Genomic DNA, 20,475 nt, shown 5'->3' with positions numbered 1-20,475 from the left:
GAATATTAGAATCTCTCTCAGGTTATGAAACGTTGAACAATTTTTTCGGAACATCCCCTGGGAGGTAGGACAGCACGGAACCCTGAAGGTCAGGTCCAGCAGCCGCTGGGAGATTGCAGTCACCGTCTAGATCACCGTCTGCCTGACACTTTTATTTATTTCAATCCTGCATGAGCTGCAATGCAGTGGGAATATTGCCCGGGCTCCCTCTGACTGGCTGGATAGTTTCAGAGAGGCCCATCTATCTTTTCCCTCCTCCCTGTCTGTCTCTTAACACTTTCCCTCTCTCTCTCTCCCCGCCCCCCCCCCCCCCGCTCTCTCTCTGTCTCTCTTCCCTCTCTCTCTGTCTCTCTTCCCTCTCTATCTCTCTCTCTGTCTCTCTCTCCCCCCTCTCTCTCTGTCTCTCGCCCCTCTCTATCTCTCTCTCTCTGTCTCTCTCCCCTCTCTATCTCTCTCTCTGTCTCTCTTCCCTCTCTATCTCTCTCTCTGTCTCTCTCTCCCCCCCTCTCTCTCTGTCTCTCGCCCCTCTCTATCTCTCTCTCTCTGTCTCTCTTCCCTCTCTATCTGTCTCTCTCCCCTCTCTATCTCTCTCTCTGTCTCTCTCTCCCCCCTCTCTCTCTCTGTCTCTCTTCCCTCTCTATCTCTCTCTCTGTCTCTCTCCCCTCTCTATCTCTCCCTCTGTCTCTCTCTCCCCCCTCTCTCTCTCTGTCTCTCGCCCCTCTCTATCTCTCTCGCTGTCTCTCTCCCCTCTCTATATCTCTCTCTCTCTCTCCCCTCTCTATCCCTCTCTCTGTCTCTCTCTCCCCCCCTCTCTCTCTGTCTCTCGCCCCTCTCTATCTCTCTCGCTGTCTCTCTCCCCTCTCTATATCTCTCTCTCTCTCTCCCCTCTCTATCTCTCTCTCTGTCTCTCTCTCCGCCCCTCTCTCTCTGTCTCTCGCCCCTCTCTATCTCTCTCTCTCTCACCCCCCCTCTCTCTCTGTCTCTCGCCCCTCTCTATCTCTCTCTCTGTCTCTCTCCCCTCTCTATCTGTCTCTCTCCCCTCTCTATCTCTCTCTCTGTCTCTCTCTCCCCCCTCTCTCTCTGTCTCTCGCCCCTCTCTATCTCTCTCTCTGTCTCTCTCCCCTCTCTATATCTCTCTCTCTCTCCCCTCTCTATATCTCTCTCTCCCCTCTCTATATCTCTCTCTCTCTCTCCCATTTCTATCTCTCTCTCTGTCTCTTTCTCTCTGTCTGTCTGTCTCGCTCTGTGTGTGTGTCTCTGTCTCTCTGTCTCTCTCTCTCTCTCTGTCTCTCTCTCTTTCTCTCTGTCTGCCTCTCTCTGTCTCTCTCGCTCTGTATCTGTGTGTGTCTCTGTCTCTCTCTCTGTCTCTCTTTCTCTTCCTTTCTGTCTGCCTCTCTCTGTCTCTCTCGCTCTGTGTGTGTGTCTCTCTGTCTCTGTCTCTCTGTCTCTCTTTCTCTTGGTCTGCCTCTCTCTGTCTCTCTCGCTCTGTGTGTGTGTGTGTGTGTGTCTCTGTCTCTCTCTCACTCTCTGTCTCCTCTCGGTCTCTCCCTCTCCATCTCCCTCTCTCTCCATCTCTCTCCTTCCGTCGTTCACTCTCTGTGTGTGTGTGTGTGTCTCTCTCCCTCTGTCTCTCTCTCTCCCCGTCTCCCCCTCTCTCTATCTCTCTCTCTCTCTCTCACGCTCTCTGTCCCCTTCTCTCCCTCCCCCTTTCCGAGCTGCGTACTGCAGAGGGGACAGGATTACCCCAGCACTGCGGAACCCAGGCCGAGCCGCCTCCCTCCTGCGGCTAATGTCTCGGAGAGGGGGGATTAAAAACCCGGTGCGGCAAGACAGGGCTGATTGTCCTGCAGGGATTTACAGCTGAGGTCATTCAGCTGGAGTTGGGAGGAGGGAGGGGTGGGGGGAACGGGAGGGCAAGGAGGGGGCAGAGCCGCACGGAGAACGGCGGGGGGTTTCGACACGGAAAATGAGGGTGGGGGGGGGGGAAGAACGGTAAAGCATCGAGACAGTCGCAGACACTGTGCTGTGAGATGCATAAATGAGCAGATCCACAGAGGAGAGAATGTGGGTCAGGAGCTGAAATGCCACAGAAAATCTCCTTAAATGGATCATCCTATTTCCACAGTGCCTGTCACCCCTTCCGGATAGCCCACTGTGACTCACGACCGACGGGATACTCCTTTGCAGGCGCACTGCCCTGTTCTGACCGAGGCGAACGCGGCAGCTAATTTGCGCACAGCAAGAGCCCACACACAGCGGTGTGCTGCTGACCCGGTCCACCATTTTGTTCTCGGTTGCTGACAGTCGAGGGGTAAATTTTGGGCCTCAGGACATCGGGGAGAACTCCGCCCCCCCGCGCCTTTGACAGTGGGACGCTCCCTCAGTACTGACCCTCCGACAGCGCGGCGCTCCCTCAGTACTGACCCTCCGACAGCGCGGCACTCCCTCAGTACTGACCCCCCGACAGCGCGGCGCTCCCTCAGTACTGACCCTCCGACAGTGCGGTGCTCCCTCAGTACTGACCCTCCGACAGCGCGGCGCTCCCTCAGTACTGACCCTCCGACAGCGCGGCATTCCCTCAGTACTGACTCTCCGACAGCGCGGCGCTCCCTCAGTACTGACCCTCCAACAGTGCGGTGCTCCCTCAGTACTGACCCTCCGACAGTGCGGCACTCCCTCAGTACTCCCCTTGCCCACTTGCCCCTCCTCCTCCCATCACCCTCAGCTCCCCAACTCTCACCTCCCTACCCCTCCACCCTCTCCTTATCCCCTCCCACATTGCCTCCCACTTTACTCTTCCTGGGTTAGGGAGGGGGGGGTGGGGTGAATCAGCCCGGGTTCCTGCTCCTGATCTCTGTCCCATGGTTCCTCCTCGGTGGGGTGGAAGGAGTCAGCGGTGATGCCTCCTTCCAAGGTCGAATATCTCGCCAACTCTCCTCGCTCTGGGGCTCATACCCAGAGAGTGAGGCCCAGTTCCCCCTCAGCCAGGGGGGAAGCTTGGGAATGGGCGAGGAGTGAACTTGGGGGTATGGTGGCCTCTTTGTCCATTCTGAACCTCGTTGGTGATTCCTTCCTTCCACAGTCGAGCAGCTGCCATGTCCATCACCAAGATCCACGCCCGCGAGATCCTCGACTCCCGAGGGAACCCGACAGTGGAGGTCGATCTGTGGACTGACAAAGGTAACTGGGAGAGAGGGGTTGTAGGGCGGAGCGGAGAGTGGTCGCGGGAGCGGTGAGTGGTCGGACTGGGGGTTTGCGGTGAGGGGGAGGGGCGCGGGTTTCCACATCCAGCCTTGAGGCAAGAGGACACCAGCCCCGGCCACTGGGTGGAGAAGTGTTGGGGGTGGGGGGCGCGAGACACCTCGGAACGGGACTGAGGGACCCTACATACTGAGGGATGGCTGGAGGTTGGTTGTCGGAGTTGGTAGGTCAGTCCTGGGCTCTGAGGGCCTCTGGGTGTGCATGGTACTGAGCCCCAGGATCAAGGGATCGGCAGCCATACGGTCAGGGGTTGTACAGAGCCATGGGGTCAGGGGTCATACAGAGCCCGAGGGTCAGGGTCGTATAGTGCCCCAGGGTCAGGGGTCGTATAATGCCTCTCTCTCTCTGTCTCTCACTCTCTTTGTCTGTCTCTCTCTCTGTCTATCTCTCCCTCCCTCACTCTCACTGTCTCTCTCCCTCTTTCTCTCTGTCTATCTCCCTCTCTCTCGGCCTCTGTCTCTCATTGTCTCTGTTTCTCTCTCTCTGTCTCTCGCTTTTACTCTTTGTCTTTCGTTTTCTCTCTCTCTCTCTGCCTCGCTCTCTCTTTTTCTCTCTCGCTCTGTCTATCTTTCTCTCTGTCTCTCTTTTTCTCTCTCTGTTGCTCTCTCTCTCTCTCTCTCTGTTCCTCTCGTTCTGTCTATCTCTCCCTCACTGTCTATCTTTCTCTCTCTCTGTTTCTCTCTCTCTCTCCCTCACTCACTCTCTCTCCCCCTCCCTCACTCTCTCTGTCTCTCTCTCTCACTCTCGCTTTCACTCTTTCTCTCTGTCTCTGTCTCTCTCTTTCTCTCCCTGTCTTTCTTTCTCGCTCTCTTTTTTCTCTCTCTGTTTTTCTCTTTCTCTCTGTCTCTCTCTCTCTCTGTCTCTCTCTCCGTCTCTCTCTCTGTCTGTCTCTCTCTCTCTAATTGTTGGTCTCCATTCATCTTCTTTCTCTCTCTCTCTCTCTCTCTCCACCACCCCCCCCCCCCACCCTTGCAGGCCTCTTCCGAGCTGCTGTGCCCAGTGGAGCCTCCACCGGTATCTATGAGGCTCTGGAACTCCGAGACAATGACAAGAGCCGCTACCTGGGAAAAGGTGAGCCGCGGGACGCGGGCGGCTGCGGGGCAAAGGGGGTGGGGGGCGCAGGAAACGGCTCGCCTCCGATCCCAGACAACGGAGCAGACCGGAGCCCAGCAGATTGTTACTCTTCGGGCAGTTATCCCAAGGGACGCCTCGACTGACCCTGCCTGCCCTACGCTCCCAGACCATGCATTCCAGATCCGAAGCACTCGCTTGCGTAAAAGATATTTACTGCCCTTCTCACAGTGCAGCACCCAAAGCTGGACACAGTACTGTAGTTGAGGCCGAACGGTTTCGGGCCGGTTTATCGTGACTTCCTTGTTTCTCTATCCTCGTCCCCCTCGGCTTTGTTAACCCAGGCCCTCAGCTCTGGAATTTCCTCCCTAAACCTCTCCGCCTCTCTCTCTCTCTCTCTCTTTCCCTCTCTCTTTCCTCCTTTAAGATGCTCCTGAAAACCAACCTCTTTGAACAGGCTGTCGCTCGCCTGTCCCTCATATCCGTCTGTGGCCAGGCTCCCCCTCCAAGCTCTTCTAATCTCTTGCTGTTTCCTCACGGCAGGAGTCCTCCAGGCTGTCGGACATATTAACAACACGATCGCTCCAGCACTTATCGGTCAGGTAAGCATCAAATTTTCAGAGGGAAGGAGAGAGGGGGTGAGGGGGAGGGGGTGCAGGAAGAGCGATGGGGAGAAGGGGAGACAGAAAGACGGGAAGGGAGACAGAGAGAGAGGGAGGGCAAGAAAGCGGGTAGAGAGAGACAGAGAGAGAGACAGAGATGAAAGATAGAGAGGAGGAGAGGTGGGGTGAGTTGGACGCTGCTACCGTTCACTCTGACACTCTCTCTCTCTCTCTCTGTCTCACTTTTTCTCTGTCTCTCTCTCTTTCTCTCTGTCTTTCCCTCTCTCTGTGTCTCTCTCTATCTGTCTGTCTCTCTCTCTTTCTCTCTGTCTCTCTCTCTCTGTCTCTCTCTTTCTCTGTCTCTCTCTCTCTCTGTCTCTCTCTCTCTCTCTCTCTCTGTCTCTCTCTCTGTCTCACTCTCTCTCTCTCTCTGTCTCTCTCTCTCTCTGTCTCACTCTCTCTCTGTCTCTCTCTCTCACTCTCTCTCTCTGTGTTTCTGCAGAATCTCAATGTCACGGAGCAGGAGAAGATCGATCAGGTGATGCTCAACCTGGACGGCACTGAGAACAAATGTGAGTCACCTGTCGCGTCATCAACCTCCCTCGTCCCCTCTCCCTATACCCCTCATCCCCGCCCCATCCCGCCTCATTCCCTCCCTCCAACCTCCCTCGTCCTCTCTCTCCATTCCCCCTTGTCCCCCCCCCCCCCCTCACTTGCCCACCGCCTCTCCCTCTCCCTGGGGGGGAAAGGTGAAAGATCATCGTCCGACCTCCGAGGCCGACCCCTCAGCCGCCTGTTGACCCTTGCGTTTCCGTTCTCTTTCTCTCTCTTTCTCTCTCACTCCTGCCGCAGCCAAATTCGGAGCCAACGCCATCCTTGGAGTCTCGTTGGCCGTCTGCAAAGCCGGCGCGGCGGAGAAAGGAGTCCCCCTGTACCGCCACATCGCCGACCTGGCCGGGAACGCGGAGGTCATTCTGCCTGTCCCGGTAAGTCTCCCCGCCCCCCCGCCACCTCACAGCGAGTAGGAAAAGTCCAGGCTTGGGGTCGGGCCCATCCAGGACGTCCCAAAATGCCCCCACAGCCGGCGGGCAGCTCCTCCCGAAGAGCGATCGTCCATTGCAACGCAGGCAGTGTGGAGCGAACTTTAGTCTGTATCTAACCCCCCCTGTGCTGTACCTGTCCTGGGGAGTGTTTGATGGGGGACAGCGCTGTCAGCTGAACCTCGTTGCTGCAACCAGTGCTCAGCAATCCAATCAGGCAGCAGCCAACCCCGTGCTGTGCCTGACCTGGGAGTGTTTGTTGGGGGACAGTGTAGAGGGAGCTTTACTCTGTATCTAACCCCCGTACTGTACCTGTCCTGGGAGTGTTTGATGGGGGACAGCGCTGTCAGCTGAACCTCGTTGCTGCAACCAGTGCTCAGCAATCCAATCAGGCAGCAGCCAACCCCGTGCTGTGCCTGCCCTGGGAGTGTTTGTTGGGGGACAGTGTAGAGGGAGCTTTACTCTGTATCTAACCCCCCGTGTGCTGGGGGCGTGGGATGGGAACGGTTCGGAACTGATTGACATGGCCTCCGTTTAACTTTCCCCTCTCCTCCAGGCATTCAACGTGATCAACGGAGGCTCCCACGCTGGCAACAAGCTGGCCATGCAAGAGTTCATGATCCTGCCCGTGGGGGCTGAGAGTTTTCGGGACGCCCTGCGCATTGGCGCTGAAGTCTACCACACCCTGAAGGGCGTCATCAAGGCCAAGTATGGACAGGACGCCACCAATGTGGGGGACGAGGGGGGCTTTGCCCCCAACATACTGGAGAACTCCGAAGGTGAGGAAGGGGAGCAGCCGCGCGGCGGGAAAAGCCCAGCCTCCATTCCCGGCCTGCGTTCGAATTTGGCCCCTGTCTTGGTGACTCCCCCTGAACTTTGACCCCCGACCGCCACCCGCACCGCCCCTGGCAGCCGCTCCCTCCGACCCCGTCACCACCCCGTCGCCTCTCCGTTGCACCCCACCCCCGAAGTCCCGTGCGACCCCTGACCCCCAGGGAGCCACATTGCCTTGTCATTCACCACTGCGCCCTCTCTCTCTCTCTCTTCCCGCCAACCCGTCCAGCCCTGGACCTCCTCAACAGCGCCGTCGCCAAGGCCGGCTACACGGACAAGGTGGTGGTGGGAATGGACGTGGCCGCCTCGGAGTTCTACAAGGCCGGCCGCTACGACCTGGACTTCAAGTCGCCCGATGACCCCAGCCGCTACATCTCGCCCGACCAGCTGGCTGAGCTGTACCGGACTTTTGTCCGAGATTACCCAGGTAAAGGCGGGGTGGGGGCGCGGGGAAAGGCCTCAGGCTTTGTTTCGGGCCTGTTCCGGAGTAGGCCCGATCGCTGGGGAGATGGGAAGGCGGGTGTTTATTTTTCTCTCTCTCTCTCTCTATCTCTTAAGTGGTGTCAATCGAGGACCCCTTTGACCAGGACGACTGGGCGGCCTGGTCAAAGTTCACGGCCGCCGGGGGCATCCAGGTGGTCGGCGACGACCTGACCGTCACCAACCCCCGGCGCATCGAGCGGGCGGTGGAGGAGGGCGCCTGCAACTGTCTGCTGCTGAAGGTCAACCAGATCGGCTCCGTCACCGAGTCCATCCAGGCGTGAGTGAGCCGGGAGAGGGGCCATCCCGCCGGGGGGGGGGGAGGGGCTACGGTGGAAGGGGGCGGGGTCTGTGAAGAGGTGAGCGGCGCCGGTGAGCGGGGGCGGGGACCCGTGATGACGGAGGAGGGGTTAGGGCAGAGGGGGCGGGGTCTGTGAAGAGGTGGGCGGGGCTGATGAGCAGGGGCGGGGACTCGTGATGAGGGAGGAGGAGCTACGGCGCAGGGGGCAGGACTTGTAATGGTGGGGCGGGGCTACAGTGGAGGGACGGGGCTGGTAGAGGGGGAGGGGACCGTAGGGTGGGGGAGGAGGAGGGTCAAGGTGGGGGGGCGAGGTCTACAAAGAGTGGGAGGGGCTGGTGAGGAGGGGTGGTGTTTTGTGCCGTTGGAGGAGCGGCTGGAAGGGAGGGGGGTGTTCTCTGTGAAGAGGGGGCTGGAACGGTGAGGTGGGGGAAGGAGGGGGTCAAGGTGGAGGGGTGAGCACTGTGACGAGGGGAGGGGCCCGTCAGTTGTGGAGGTGGGGTCAAGGTTAACGGGGAGGGATTTGGGCAGGGGGAGGGTTCTGGGAAAAGGGGGAGGGTTTTGGGCATAGGGGGACAGGTCTGGGCAGAGGTGGCGGGGTCTGGGCAGAGGGGGAAGGTTCTGGGCAGAGGGGGAAGGTTCTGGGCAGAGGGGAAGGGGTCTGGGCAGTGTCGGCGGGGTCTGGGCAGAGGGCGAGGAGCCTCAGCTGCCGGACAGGTACAATAGAGAGCTCCCTCTACATTAGCTTGACAATGCAACCACCCCCACTTCCCCCCCCAACTTCATACTCCATCAACCTGGATGAGTTATCATGCATTTTGCCTCTCTCCTTCCACCAGCTGTAAGTTGGCCCAGACGAATGGATGGGGAGTGATGGTCAGTCACAGATCCGGGGAGACTGAGGACACGTTTATTGCTGATCTCGTGGTTGGACTGTGCACGGGACAGGTACGGGGCCCAGGGCAGGGAGGGAGGCTTGGTGAGCAGGATGTGTCTCAGTTCAAACATCAGTCTCCTACTCAGTTTGGAACTGGATTTAACCCAGGGGTGTGGGAGGGAGGGGGTTAGAGGGACCTCCCCAGAGACAGGAGTGTGAGAGAGGGGTTAGAGGGACCTTCCCGGATACAGGAGTGTGAGAGAGCGAGAGGGGTTAGAGGGACCTCCCCAGATACAGGAGTGTATGAGAGAGAGGGGGTGAGAGGGACCTCCCCAGATACAGGAGTGTGAGGGAGAGAGAGGGGTTAGAGGGACCTCCACAGATGCAGGAGTGTGAGAGAGAGAGAGGGGTTAGAGGGACCTCCCCAGATACAGGAGTGTGTGAGAGAGAGGGGGTGAGAGGGACCTCCCCAGATACAGGAGTGTATGAGAGAGAGGGGGTGAGAGGGACCTCCCCAGATACAGGAGTGTGAGGGAGAGAGAGGGGTTAGAGGGACCTCCACAGATGCAGGAGTGTGAGAGAGAGAGAGGGGTTAGAGGGACCTCCCCAGATACAGGAGTGTGAGAGAGGGGTTAGAGGGACCTCCCCAGATACAGGAGTGTATGAGAGAGAGGGGGTGAGAGGGACCTCCCCAGATACAGGAGTGTAAGGGAGAGAGAGGGGTTAGATGGACCTCCACAGATGCAGGAGTGTGAGAGGGGTAGCTTCCGAGACCGAATTTGATATCGAACTGTCTCATTGTGTAACCTTTTGTACTCTCTTTCAGATCAAGACTGGTGCCCCCTGCAGGTCTGAGAGATTGGCCAAGTATAATCAGATGCTGAGGTAAGGTTCAGAGAGAGCAGTGAGTGGGGGATATGGGGACATGGTGGGAGTGAGGGATATGGGGAGATGGTGGGAGTGGGGGAGGTGTTAAGAGGGTGGGAGTGAGGGATATGGGGAGGTGGGGAGTGAGGGATATGGGGAGAGAGTGGGAGTGAGGGATTTGGGGAAACGGCAGGAGTGAGGGATATGGGGAGACGGCGGGAGTGAGGGATATGGGGAGACGGCGGGAGTGAGGGATATGGGGAGACGGCGGGAGTGAGGGATATGGGGAGAAGGTGAGAGTAAGAGATATGGGGAGACAGTGGGAGTGAGGGAAGGGGCAGATGTTGGGAGTAAGGGATATGGGGAGAAGGTGGGAGTGAGAAATATGGGGAGACAGTGGGACTGAGGGATAGGGGAGACGGCAGGATATGGGGAGATGGCGGGAGTGAGGGATATGGGGAGACGGCGGGAGTGAGGGATATGGGGAGAAGGTGAGATTAAGGGACTTGAGGAGACAGTGGGAGTGAGGAATGGGGCAGATGGTGGGAGTGAGGGATATGGGGAGACAGTGGGAGTGAGGGATAGGGAGAGACGGCGGGAGTGAGGGATATGGGGAGTCGGTGGGAGTGAGGGATATGGGGAGTCGGTGGGAGTGAGGGATATGGGGAGATGGCGGAACTGAGGGATATGGGGAGATAGCGGGAGTGAGGGATATGGGGAGACAGTGGGAGTGAGGGATATGTGGAAACAGTGGTAGTGAGGGATTTGGGGAAATAGTGGGAGTGAGGGATATGGAGAGAAGGTGGGAGTGAGGGAAATGGCAGAGAGGGCGTGAATGAGGGATATGGGGAGATGGTGGGAGTGAGGGAAATGGCAGAGAGGGCGTGAATGAGGGATATGGGGAGATGGTGGGAGTGAGGGATATGGGGAGAAGGTGGGAGTGAGGGATATGGCGAGACGATGGGAGTGAGGGTTATGGGCAGATGGTGGGAGTGAGGGATATGGAGAGTAGGTGGGAGTGAGGGATATGGGGAGACGGGGGGAGTGAGGGATATGGGGAGAAGGTGGGAGAGAGGGAAATGGCAGAGAGGGCGTGAATGAGGGATATGGGGAGATGGTGGGAGTGAGGGATATGGGGAGATGGTGGGAGTGAGGGATGTAGGGAGAAGGTGGGAGTGAGGGATATGGGGAGAAGGTGGGAGTGAGGGATATGGCGAGACGATGGGAGTGAGGGTTATGGGGAGATGGTGGGAGTGAGGGATATGGAGAGTAGGTGGGAGTGAGGGATATGGGGAGACGGGGGGAGTGAGGGATATGGGGAGAAGGTGGGAGAGAGGGATATGGGGAGACGGTGGGAGTGAGTGATATGGGGAGAAGTTGGGAGTGAGGGATTTGGGGAGACAGTGGGAGTGAGGGATATGGGGAGATGGTGGGAGTGAGGGATATGGGCAGAAGGTTATGAGAGAGGGATATGGGGAGATGGTGGGAGTGAGGGATATGGGGAGAAGGTGGGAGTGAGGGATATGGTGAGATGGTGGGAGTGAGGGATATGGGGAGATGGTGGGAGTGAGGGATATGGAGAGACGGCGGGAGTGAGGGATATGGGGAGATTGTGGGAGTGAGGGATATGGGGAGATGGTGGGAGTTAGGGATGTAGGGAGAAGGTGGGAGTGAGGGATGTAGGGAGAAGGTGGGAGTGAGGGATATGGGGAGAAGGTGGGAGTGAGGGATATGGCGAGACGGTGGGAGTGAGGGTTATGGGGAGATGGTGGGAGTGAGGGATATGGAGAGTAGGTGGGAGTGAGGGATATGGGGAGACAGGGGGAGTGAGGGATATGGGGAGAAGGTGGGAGAGAGGTATATGGGGAGACGGTGGGAGTGAGTGATATGGGGAGAAGTTGGGAGTGAGGGATTTGGGGAGACAGTGGGAGTGAGGGATATGGGGAGAAGGTGGGAGTGAGGGATGTAGGGAGAAGGTGGGAGTGAGGGATATGGGGAGATGGTGGGAGTGAGAGATATGGGGAGACGGGGGGAGTGAGGGATATGGGGAGACGATGGGAGTGAGGGTTATGGGGAGATGGTGGGAGTGAGGGATATGGAGAGTAGGTGGGAGTGAGGGATATGGGGAGACGGGGGGAGTGAGGGATATGGGGAGAAGGTGGGAGAGAGGGATATGGGGAGACGGTGGGAGTGAGTGATATGGGGAGAAGTTGGGAGTGAGGGATTTGGGGAGACAGTGGGAGTGAGGGATATGGGGAGATGGTGGGAGTGAGGGATATGGGCAGAAGGTTATGAGAGAGGGATATGGGGAGAAGGTGGGAGTGAGGGATATGGGGAGAAGGTGGGAGTGAGGGATATGGGGAGATGGTGGGAGTGAGGGATATGGAGAGACGGCGGGAGTGAGGGATATGGGGAGATGGTGGGAGTGAGGGATATGGGGAGATGGTGGGAGTGAGGGATGTAGGGAGAAGGTGGGAGTGAGGGATGTAGGGAGAAGGTGGGAGTGAGGGATGTAGGGAGAAGGTGGGAGTGAGGGATGTAGGGAGAAGGTGGGAGTGAGGGATATGGGGAGAAGGTGGGAGTGAGGGATATGGCGAGACGGTGAGAGTGAGGGTTATGGGGAGATGGTGGGAGTGAGGGATATGGAGAGTAGGTGGGAGTGAGGGATATGGGGAGACAGGGGGAGTGAGGGATATGGGGAGAAGGTGGGAGAGAGGGATATGGGGAGACGGTGGGAGTGAGTGATATGGGGAGAAGTTGGGAGTGAGGGATTTGGGGAGACAGTGGGAGTGAGGGATATGGGGAGAAGGTGGGAGTGAGGGATGTAGGGAGAAGGTGGGAGTGAGGGATATGGGGAGATGGTGGGAGTGAGGGATATGGGGAGACGGGGGGAGTGAGGGATATGGGGAGACGGGGGGAGTGAGGGATATGGGGAGACGGGGGGAGTGAGGGATATGGGGAGACGGGGGAGTGAGGGATATGGGGAGAAGGTGGGAGAGAGGGATATGGGGAGACGGTGGGAGTGAGTGATATGGGGAGAAGTTGGGAGTGAGGGATTTGGGGAGACAGTGGGAGTGAGGGATATGGGGAGATGGTGGGAGTGAGGGATATGGGCAGAAGGTTATGAGAGAGGGATATGGGGAGAAAGTGGGTGTGAGGGATATGGGGAGATGGGGAGAATGAGGGATGTAGGGAGAAGGTGGGAGTGAGGGATATGGGGAGAAGGTGGGAGTGAGGGATATGGCGAGACGATGGGAGTGAGGGTTATGGGGAGATGGTGGGAGTGAGGGATATGGAGAGTAGGTGGGAGTGAGGGATATGGGGAGACGGGGGAGTGAGGGATATGGGGAGAAGGTGGGAGAGAGGGATTTGGGGAGACAGTGGGAGTGAGGGATATGGGGAGATGGTGGGAGTGAGGGATATGGGCAGAAGGTTATGAGAGAGGGATATGGAGAGACGGCGGGAGTGAGGGATATGGGGAGATGGTGGGAGTGAGGGATATGGGGAGATGGTGGGAGTGAGGGATGTAGGGAGAAGGTGGGAGTGAGGGATATGGGGAGAAGGTGGGAGTGAGGGATATGGGGAGAAGGTGGGAGTGAGGGATATGGGGAGAAGGTGGGAGTGAGGGATATGGGGAGATGGTGGGAGTGAGGGATATGGGGAGATGGTGGGAGTGAGGGATGTAGGGAGAATTTGGGAGTGAGGGATATGGGGAGAAGGTGGGAGTGAGGGATATGGGGAGAAGGTGGGAGTGAGGGATATGGCGAGACGGTGGGAGTGAGGGATATGGGGAGAAGGTGGGAGTGAGGGATATGGGGAGATGGTGGGAGTGAGGGATATGGAGAGACGGCGGGAGTGAGGGATATGGGGAGATGGTGGAAGTGAGGGATATGGGGAGATGGTGGGAGTGAGGGATGTAGGGAGAAGGTGGGAGTGAGGGATATGGGGAGAAGGTGGGAGTGAGGGATATGGCGAGACGGTGGGAGTGAGGGTTATGGGGAGATGGTGGGAGTGAGGGATATGGAGAGTAGGTGGGAGTGAGGGATATGGGGAGACAGGGGGAGTGAGGGATATGGGGAGAAGGTGGGAGAGAGGGATATGGGGAGACGGTGGGAGTGAGTGATATGGGGAGAAGTTGGGAGTGAGGGATTTGGGGAGACAGTGGGAGTGAGGGATATGGGGAGATGGTGGGAGTGAGGGATGTAGGGAGAAGGTGGGAGTGAGGGATATGGGGAGATGGTGGGAGTGAGGGATATGGGCAGAAGGTTATGAGAGAGGGATATGGGGAGACGGTGGGAGTGAGGGATATGGGGAGAAGGTGGGAGTGAGGGATATGGGGAGATGGTGGGAGTGAGGGATATGGGGAGACGGTAGGAGTGAGGGTTATGGGGCGATGGTGGGAGTGAGAGATATGGGGAGAAGGTGGGAGTGAGCGATATGGGGAGAAAGTGGGTGTGAGGGATATGGGGAGATGGTGAGAATGAGGGATATGGGGAGAAGGTGAGAGTGAGGGACATGGGAGACGGTGGGAGTGAGGGATATGGAGAGTAGATGGGAGTGAGGGATTTGGGGAGATGGTGGGAGTGAGGGATGGAGGCAGATGGTGGGAGTGAGGGATATGGGGAGCAGATGGGAGTGAGGGATATGGCGAGACGGTGGGTGTGAGGGATATGTGGAGAGGCTGGGAGTGAGGGATATGGGCAGAAGGTGGGAGTGAGGGATATGGGCAGAAGGTGGGAGTGAGGGATCTGGGGAAACAGTGGTCGTGAGGGATTTGGGGAAATAGTGGGAGTGAGGGATATGGAGAGAAGGTGGGAGTGAGGGAAATGGCAGAGAGGGCGTGAGTGAGGGATATGGGGAGAAGGTAGGAGTGAGGGATAGGGGGAGAAGGTGGGAGTGAGGGATATGGGGTGAAGGTGGGAGTGAGGGATATGGGGTGAAGGTGGGAGTGAGGGTTATGGGGAGCCGGTGGGAGAGAGGGATATGGGGTGAAAGTGGGAGTGAGGAACATATGGCGATGGTGCGAGCGAGGGATATGGGACGATGGTGGGAGTGAGGGATATGGGGCGAGGGTGGGAGTGAGGGAAATGTCGATGGTGGCAGTGAGGGTTATGGGGAGACGGTGGGAGTGAGGGATATGGGGAGAAGTTGGTAGCAGGAAATGAGGAGAAGGTGAGAGTGAGGGATAGGGGGAGACGGCGGGATTGAGATATATGTGGTGAAGCTGGGAGTGAGGGATATTGGGAGACAGTGGGAGTGTGGGATATGGGGAGACGGTGGGAGTGAGGGATATGGGGAAAAAGTGGGTGTGAGAAATATGGGGAGATGGTGAGAAGGTGAGAGTGAGGGACATGGGGAGATGGTGGGAGTGAGGGATATGGAGAGTAGGTGAGATTGAGGGATATGGGGAGAAAGTGGGAGTGAGGGATATGGGGAGACGGTGGGAGTGAGGGATATGGGGAAAAAGTGGGTGTGAGAAATATGGGGAGAAGGTGAGAGTGAGGGATATGTGGTGAAGCTGGGAGTGAGGGATATTGGGAGACAGTGGGAGTGTGGGATATGGGGAGAAGGTGAGAGTGAGGGACATGGGGAGATGGTGGGAGTGAGGGACATGGGGAGATGGTGGGAGTGAGGGATATGGAGAGTAGGTGAGATTGAGGGATATGGGGAGTAAGTGGGAGTGAGGGATATGGGGAGACGGTGGGAGTGAGAGATCGGGGAGACGGCTGGAGTGAGGGATATGGGGAAATGGGAGTGAGGTATATGAAGAGACGGCGGGCGTGAGGGATATGGGGAGAAGGTGGAAGTGAGGGATATGGGGAGAAGGTGCGAGTGAGGGATATGGGGCGATGGTGGGAATGAGGGATATGGGGAGAAGGTGAGAGTGAGAGATATGTGGTGAAGCTGGGAGTGAGGGATATTCGGAGACAGTGGGATTGTGGGATATGGGGAGAAGGTGGGAGTGAGGGACATGGAGAGTAAGTGGGAGTGAGGGATTTGGGGAAATAGTGGGAGTGAGGGATATGGAGAGAAGGTTGGAGTGAGGGAAATGGGGAGAGGGTGTGAGTGAAGGATATGAGGAGATGGTGAGAGTGAGGGAAATGGGGAGATGGTGGGAGTGAGGGATATGGGGAGACAGCGCTAGTGATGGATGGGGAAGACGGAGGGGAGTGAGGGATATGGGGAGATGGTGGGAATGAGGGATAGGGGGAGATGGTGGGAGTGAGGGAAATGGCAGAGAGGGCGTGAGTGAGGGATATGGATTAACAGTGGGAGTGAGGGATTTGGGGAGATGGTGCGAGTGAGGGATATGGGGAGATGGTGGGAGTGAGGGATATGGGGAGAAGCTGGGAGTGAGGGATATGGGGAGAAGGTGGGAGTGAGGGATATGGGGAGAGGCTGGGAGTGAGGGATATGGGGAGAAGCTGGGAGTGAGGGATATGGGGAGAAGGTGGGAGTGAGGGATATGGGGAGACGGTGGGAGTGAGGGATATGGGGTGAAGGTGGGAGTGAGGGATATGGGGTGAAGGTGGGAGTGAGGGTTATGGGGAGCCGGTGGGAGTGAGGGATATGGGGAGAGGGTGGGATTGAGGGATATGGAGTGAAGGTGGGAGTGAGGGACATATGGCGATGGTGCGAGCGAGGGATATGGGACGATGGTGGGTGTGAGGGATATGGGGCGAGGGTGGGAGTGAGGGATATGTCGATGGTGGCAGTGAGGGTTATGGGGAGACGGTGGGAGTGAGGGATATGGGGAGAAGTTGGGAGCAGGAAATGGGGAGAAGGTGGGAGTGAGGGATAGGGGGAGACGGCGGGATTGAGAGATATGTGGTGAAGCTGGGAGTGAGGGATATTGGGAGACAGTGGGAGTGTGGGATATGGGGAGACGGTGGGAGTGAGGGATATGGGGAAAAAGTGGGTGTGAGAAATATGGGGAGATGGTGAGAAGGTGAGTGTGAGGGACATGGGAAGATGGTGGGAGTGAGAGATATGGAGAGTAGGTGAGATTGAGGGATATGGGGAGAAAGTGGGAGTGAGGGATATGGGGAGACGGTGGGAGTGAGGGATATGGGGAAAAAGTGGGTGTGAGAAATATGGGGAGAAGGTGAGAGTGAGAGATATGGGGAGAAAGTGGGAGTGAGGGATATGGGGAGACGGTGGGAGTGAGGGATATGGGGAAAAAGTGGGTGTGAGAAATATGGGGAGAAGGTGAGAGTGAGAGATATGTGGTGAAGCTGGGACTGAGGGATATTGGGAGACAGTGGGAGTGTGGGATATGGGGAGATGGTGAGAAGGTGAGAGTGAGGGACATGGGGAGATGGTGGGAGTGAGGGATATGGAGAGTAGGTGAGATTGAGGGATATGGGGAGTAAGTGGGAGTGAGGGATATGGGGAGACGGTGGGAGTGAGGGATAGGGGAGACGGCTGGTGTGAGGGATATGGGGAAATGGGAGTGAGGTATATGGAGAGACGGCGGGCGTGAGGGATATGGGGAGAAGGTGGAAGTGAGGGATATGGGGAGAAGGTGCGAGTGAGGGATATGGGGCGATGGTGGGAGTGAGGGATATGGGGAGAAGGTGAAAGTGAGGGATATGGGGAGAAGGTGAGAGTGAGAGATATGTGGTGAAGCTGGGAGTGATGGATATTGGGAGAGGCTGGGAGTGAGGGATATGGGGAGAAGGTGAGAGTGAGAGATATGTGGTGAAGCTGGGAGTGAGGGATATTGGGAGACAGTGGGATTGTGGGATATGGGGAGAAGGTGGGAGTGAGGGACATGGAGAGTAAGTGGGAGTGAGGGATTTGGGGAAATAGTGGGAGTGAGGGATATGGAGAGAAGGTTGGAGTGAGGGAAATGGGGAGAGGGTGTGAGTGAAGGATATGAGGAGATGGTGAAAGTGAGGGAAATGGGGAGATGGCGGGAGTGAGGGATATGGGGAGACAGTGCTAGTGATGGATGGGGAAGACGGTGGGGAGTGAGGGATATGGGGAGATGGTGGGAGTGAGGGATAGGGGGAGAAGGTGGGAGTGAGGGATATTGGGAGATGGCGGAAGTGAGGGATTTGGGGAGATGGCGGGAGTGAGCGATATGAGGAGATGGCAGGAGTGAGGGATATGGGGAGACAGTGGTAGTGATGGATTTGGGGAAATAGTGGGAGTGAGGGATATGGAGAGAACGTGGGAGTGAGGGAAATGGCAGAGAGGGCGTGAGTGAGGGATATGGGGAGAAGGTGGGAGTGAGGGAAATGGCAGAGAGGGCGTGAGTGAGGGATATGGAGTAACAGTGGGAGTGAGGGATTTGGGGAGATGGCGCGAGTGAGGGATGTGGGGAGATGGTGGGAGTGAGGGATATGGGGAGAAGCTGGGAGTGAGGGATATGGGGAGAAGGTGGGAGTGAGGGATATGGGGAGAGGCTGGGAGTGAGGGATATGGGGAGAGGCTGGGAGTGAGGGATATGGGGAGAGGCTGGGAGTGAGGGATATGGGGAGAAGGTGGGAGTGAGGGATATGGGGAGAAGGTGGGAGTGAGGGATATGGGGAGACGGTGGGAGTGAGGGATATGGGGTGAAGGTGGGAGTGAGGGATATGGGGAGGCGGTGGGAGTGAGGGATATGGGGAGACAGTGGGAGTGAGGGATATCGGGAGAAGGTGCGAGTGAGGGATATGGGGAGAAGGTGGGAGTGAGGGATCTGGGAAGAGGCTGGGAGTGAGGGATATGGGGAGCGGCTGGGAGTGAGGGATATGGGGAGACACTGGGACTGAGGGATATGGGTAGAAGGTGGGAGTGAGTGATATGGGGTGATGGTGGGAGTGAGGGATATGGGGTGATGGTGGGAGTGAGGGATATGGGGGGATGGTGGGAGTGAGGGATATGGGGTGATGGTGGGAGTGAGGGATATGGGGTGATGGTGGGAGTGAGGGATATGGGGGGATGGTGGGAGTGAGGGATATGGGGAGACGGTTGGAGTGAGGGATATGGGGCGATGGCGGGAGTGAGGGATATGGGGAGACGGTTGGAGTGTGGGATATGGGGAGAAGGTGGGAGTGAGGGATATGGGGAGATGGCGGGAGTGAGGGATATGGGGAGATGGCGGGAGTGAGGGATATGGGGAGACGGTGGGAGTGAGGGATATGGGGAGACGGTGAGAGTGAGGGATATGGGGAGATGGCGGGAGTGAGGGATATGGGGAGACGGCGGGAGTGAGGGATATGGGGAGACGGTGGGAGTGAGGGATATGGGGAGATGGTGGGAGTGAGGGATATGGGGAGACGGTGGGAGTGAGGGATATGGGTTGATGGTGGGAGTGAGGGAAATGTAGATGGTGGGAGTGAGGGATATGGGGCGATGGTGGGAGTGAGGGATATGGGGAGACGGTGGGAGTGAGGGATGGACGGAGATGGGACTGAGGGATGTAGGGAGGCGGTGTCTCTGTGCTCAGACTGACCCTCCTCTGGGTCCCTCTCCCTCTCCCCTCCCTCCCTCCTGCAGGATCGAAGAGGAGTTGGGAGACCAAGCCCGTTTCGCTGGACACAACTTCCGGAATCCGAGCGTGATGTGAAGCCGCCGTTCCCCGTCACTCCCCCCTCCCGCACTCCTCCCCGCTTCCCCACCCCCCCCCCCCCCCCTGCCCTCGCACTCCTCCCACCCCAGCCACCGGGCTCTCCAGAGTCCCATTCGAGCCGCCATCTTGAATGGTATGGGCTTGACATCTTTCGACTTGTCATCTCTGCTTGTTCCCTCTCTCATTCGTCTGTTAGGTGCACGTTTTAGTTCAAATGATGCCAATACTGCTGTGGAGTTTAGATGTATAGAGATTATTTATCTGAATAAAAAAAATATATCAATATATATATCTATAAAAAAAGACGATAATTGTGTAAGCCTTGACTAGGCCTGAGGCCTAGAGAACCGAAGAAACAAAACTGACTGCTTGATCGTGAATGTCACTCAAATAAAGTCAATCCACCCATCAGTGTGCTTCTCTTCATCGCCTCTTGGCGTTTCTGTTCCTCTGGTTATCCCTGGCTCCAAGCACGGCGCACTCTCGGAGGGTCAGTGCCGAGGGAGCGCCGCGCTTTCAGTGGGGGGGGGGGGGGGGGGGGCGGCGGGCCAGAGCCGAGGGGGAGCGCTGCGCTGTCGGGGCGAGGTGGTCAGTACTGAGGGAGAGCTGTGTCCCAGGCTGGGAAAGCAAACTGCGTGACACATCTGGAGCGTCACTCTCGGGGTAGTGACACACGTGGAACGTCACGCCTCGGGGGTAGTGACACACGTGGAGCGTCACGCCTCGGGGGTAGTGACACACGTGGAGCGTCACGCCTCGGGGTAGTGACACACGTGGAGCGTCACGCTCGGGGTTGTGACATCTACCCAATAGCTTTACTTGTCTGTCAGCGGACCTCCCGTGTCAGTGCTCACGCATGTGAGACACATCTTGAGCAGAGAGCTCCACAGTGTGATGTACAACAACAACTTTCATTCATCTATCACCTTACCCGCAGTAAAACACCACGGGGTTTTCACAGGAGAGTAAATCGGACAGAAATTTCGCACCAAGTAGCGTGAGGAGGAGTTAGGGACAGGTGACCGAGACCTCGGACAACGAGGTCGGTTTTGAGAAGCGTCTTAAAGGAGGAGAGAGAGAGGCGGAGAGGTTTAGGGAGGGAATTCCAGAGCTCAGGGCCCGAGGCAGCTGAAGATAATGGCGGAGCGATGGGAATCGGGGGATAGGGAGGGTTGCCGGGGATGGAGGAGGTCACAGAGATCGGGAGGAGGCCAGGAAAACAAGAATGTGAACTTTAAAATCGAGGAGTTGCCGGATCTGGGGAGCCAGTGTAGGTCAGCGAGCACAGGGAGGGCAATGAGGGGCAACAGGACTGGCTGCGAGTTAACACACAGGGGGCGAATAGCAGCAGCAGGATTCGGGAGGAGCGGTAGTTTCTGGAGGGTGGAATGCGGGAGAGCGGGACCGGAGAGCGCGGGAATCGTCAAGTCTGGAGGTGACAACGACAACGGACGAGGGTTTCCGCAGTCGATCGACCGAGACGGGGCGGAGGTGCTACTGTATAGCCATATAGACAGGTTAAGTGAGTGGGCAAGCAGGTGGCAACTGCAGTTTAATGTGGGGAAGTGCGGGTTTACCTGCGCTTG

At 57.5% G+C, this 20,475-nt stretch overlaps 1 protein-coding gene across 3 annotated transcripts in view; it reads left to right on the top strand.

Moving 5' to 3' along the window:
- The window catches only part of LOC137363821 (gamma-enolase), a 20,811-nt gene extending 1,520 nt beyond the window's left edge, over positions 1–19,291 (top strand). For 2 of the 3 annotated variants that reach the window (XM_068027380.1, XM_068027381.1), the window contains exons 2-12: positions 3,083–3,180; positions 4,237–4,332; positions 4,876–4,934; positions 5,437–5,506; positions 5,787–5,920; positions 6,531–6,753; positions 7,038–7,235; positions 7,367–7,568; positions 8,426–8,534; positions 9,290–9,348; positions 18,817–19,291. In XM_068027380.1, the coding sequence (XP_067883481.1) occupies positions 3,096–3,180; positions 4,237–4,332; positions 4,876–4,934; positions 5,437–5,506; positions 5,787–5,920; positions 6,531–6,753; positions 7,038–7,235; positions 7,367–7,568; positions 8,426–8,534; positions 9,290–9,348; positions 18,817–18,886 (1,305 nt within the window). In that variant the 5' untranslated portion in view covers positions 3,083–3,095 and the 3' untranslated portion in view covers positions 18,887–19,291. The remainder of the gene's footprint in view (positions 1–3,082; positions 3,181–4,236; positions 4,333–4,875; positions 4,935–5,436; positions 5,507–5,786; positions 5,921–6,530; positions 6,754–7,037; positions 7,236–7,366; positions 7,569–8,425; positions 8,535–9,289; positions 9,349–18,816) is intronic. The other variant, XM_068027382.1, reaches the window with a different exon arrangement.
- The last annotated feature ends 1,184 nt before the right edge of the window (positions 19,292–20,475 follow it).

The sequence above is a fragment of the Heterodontus francisci genome, unplaced genomic scaffold (assembly GCF_036365525.1).
Source record: "Heterodontus francisci isolate sHetFra1 unplaced genomic scaffold, sHetFra1.hap1 HAP1_SCAFFOLD_772, whole genome shotgun sequence".
Lineage (NCBI taxonomy): Eukaryota > Metazoa > Chordata > Chondrichthyes > Heterodontiformes > Heterodontidae > Heterodontus > Heterodontus francisci.
Note: the sequence above shows the minus strand (reverse complement) of the source record. Positions and strands in the feature narration are given on the sequence as shown.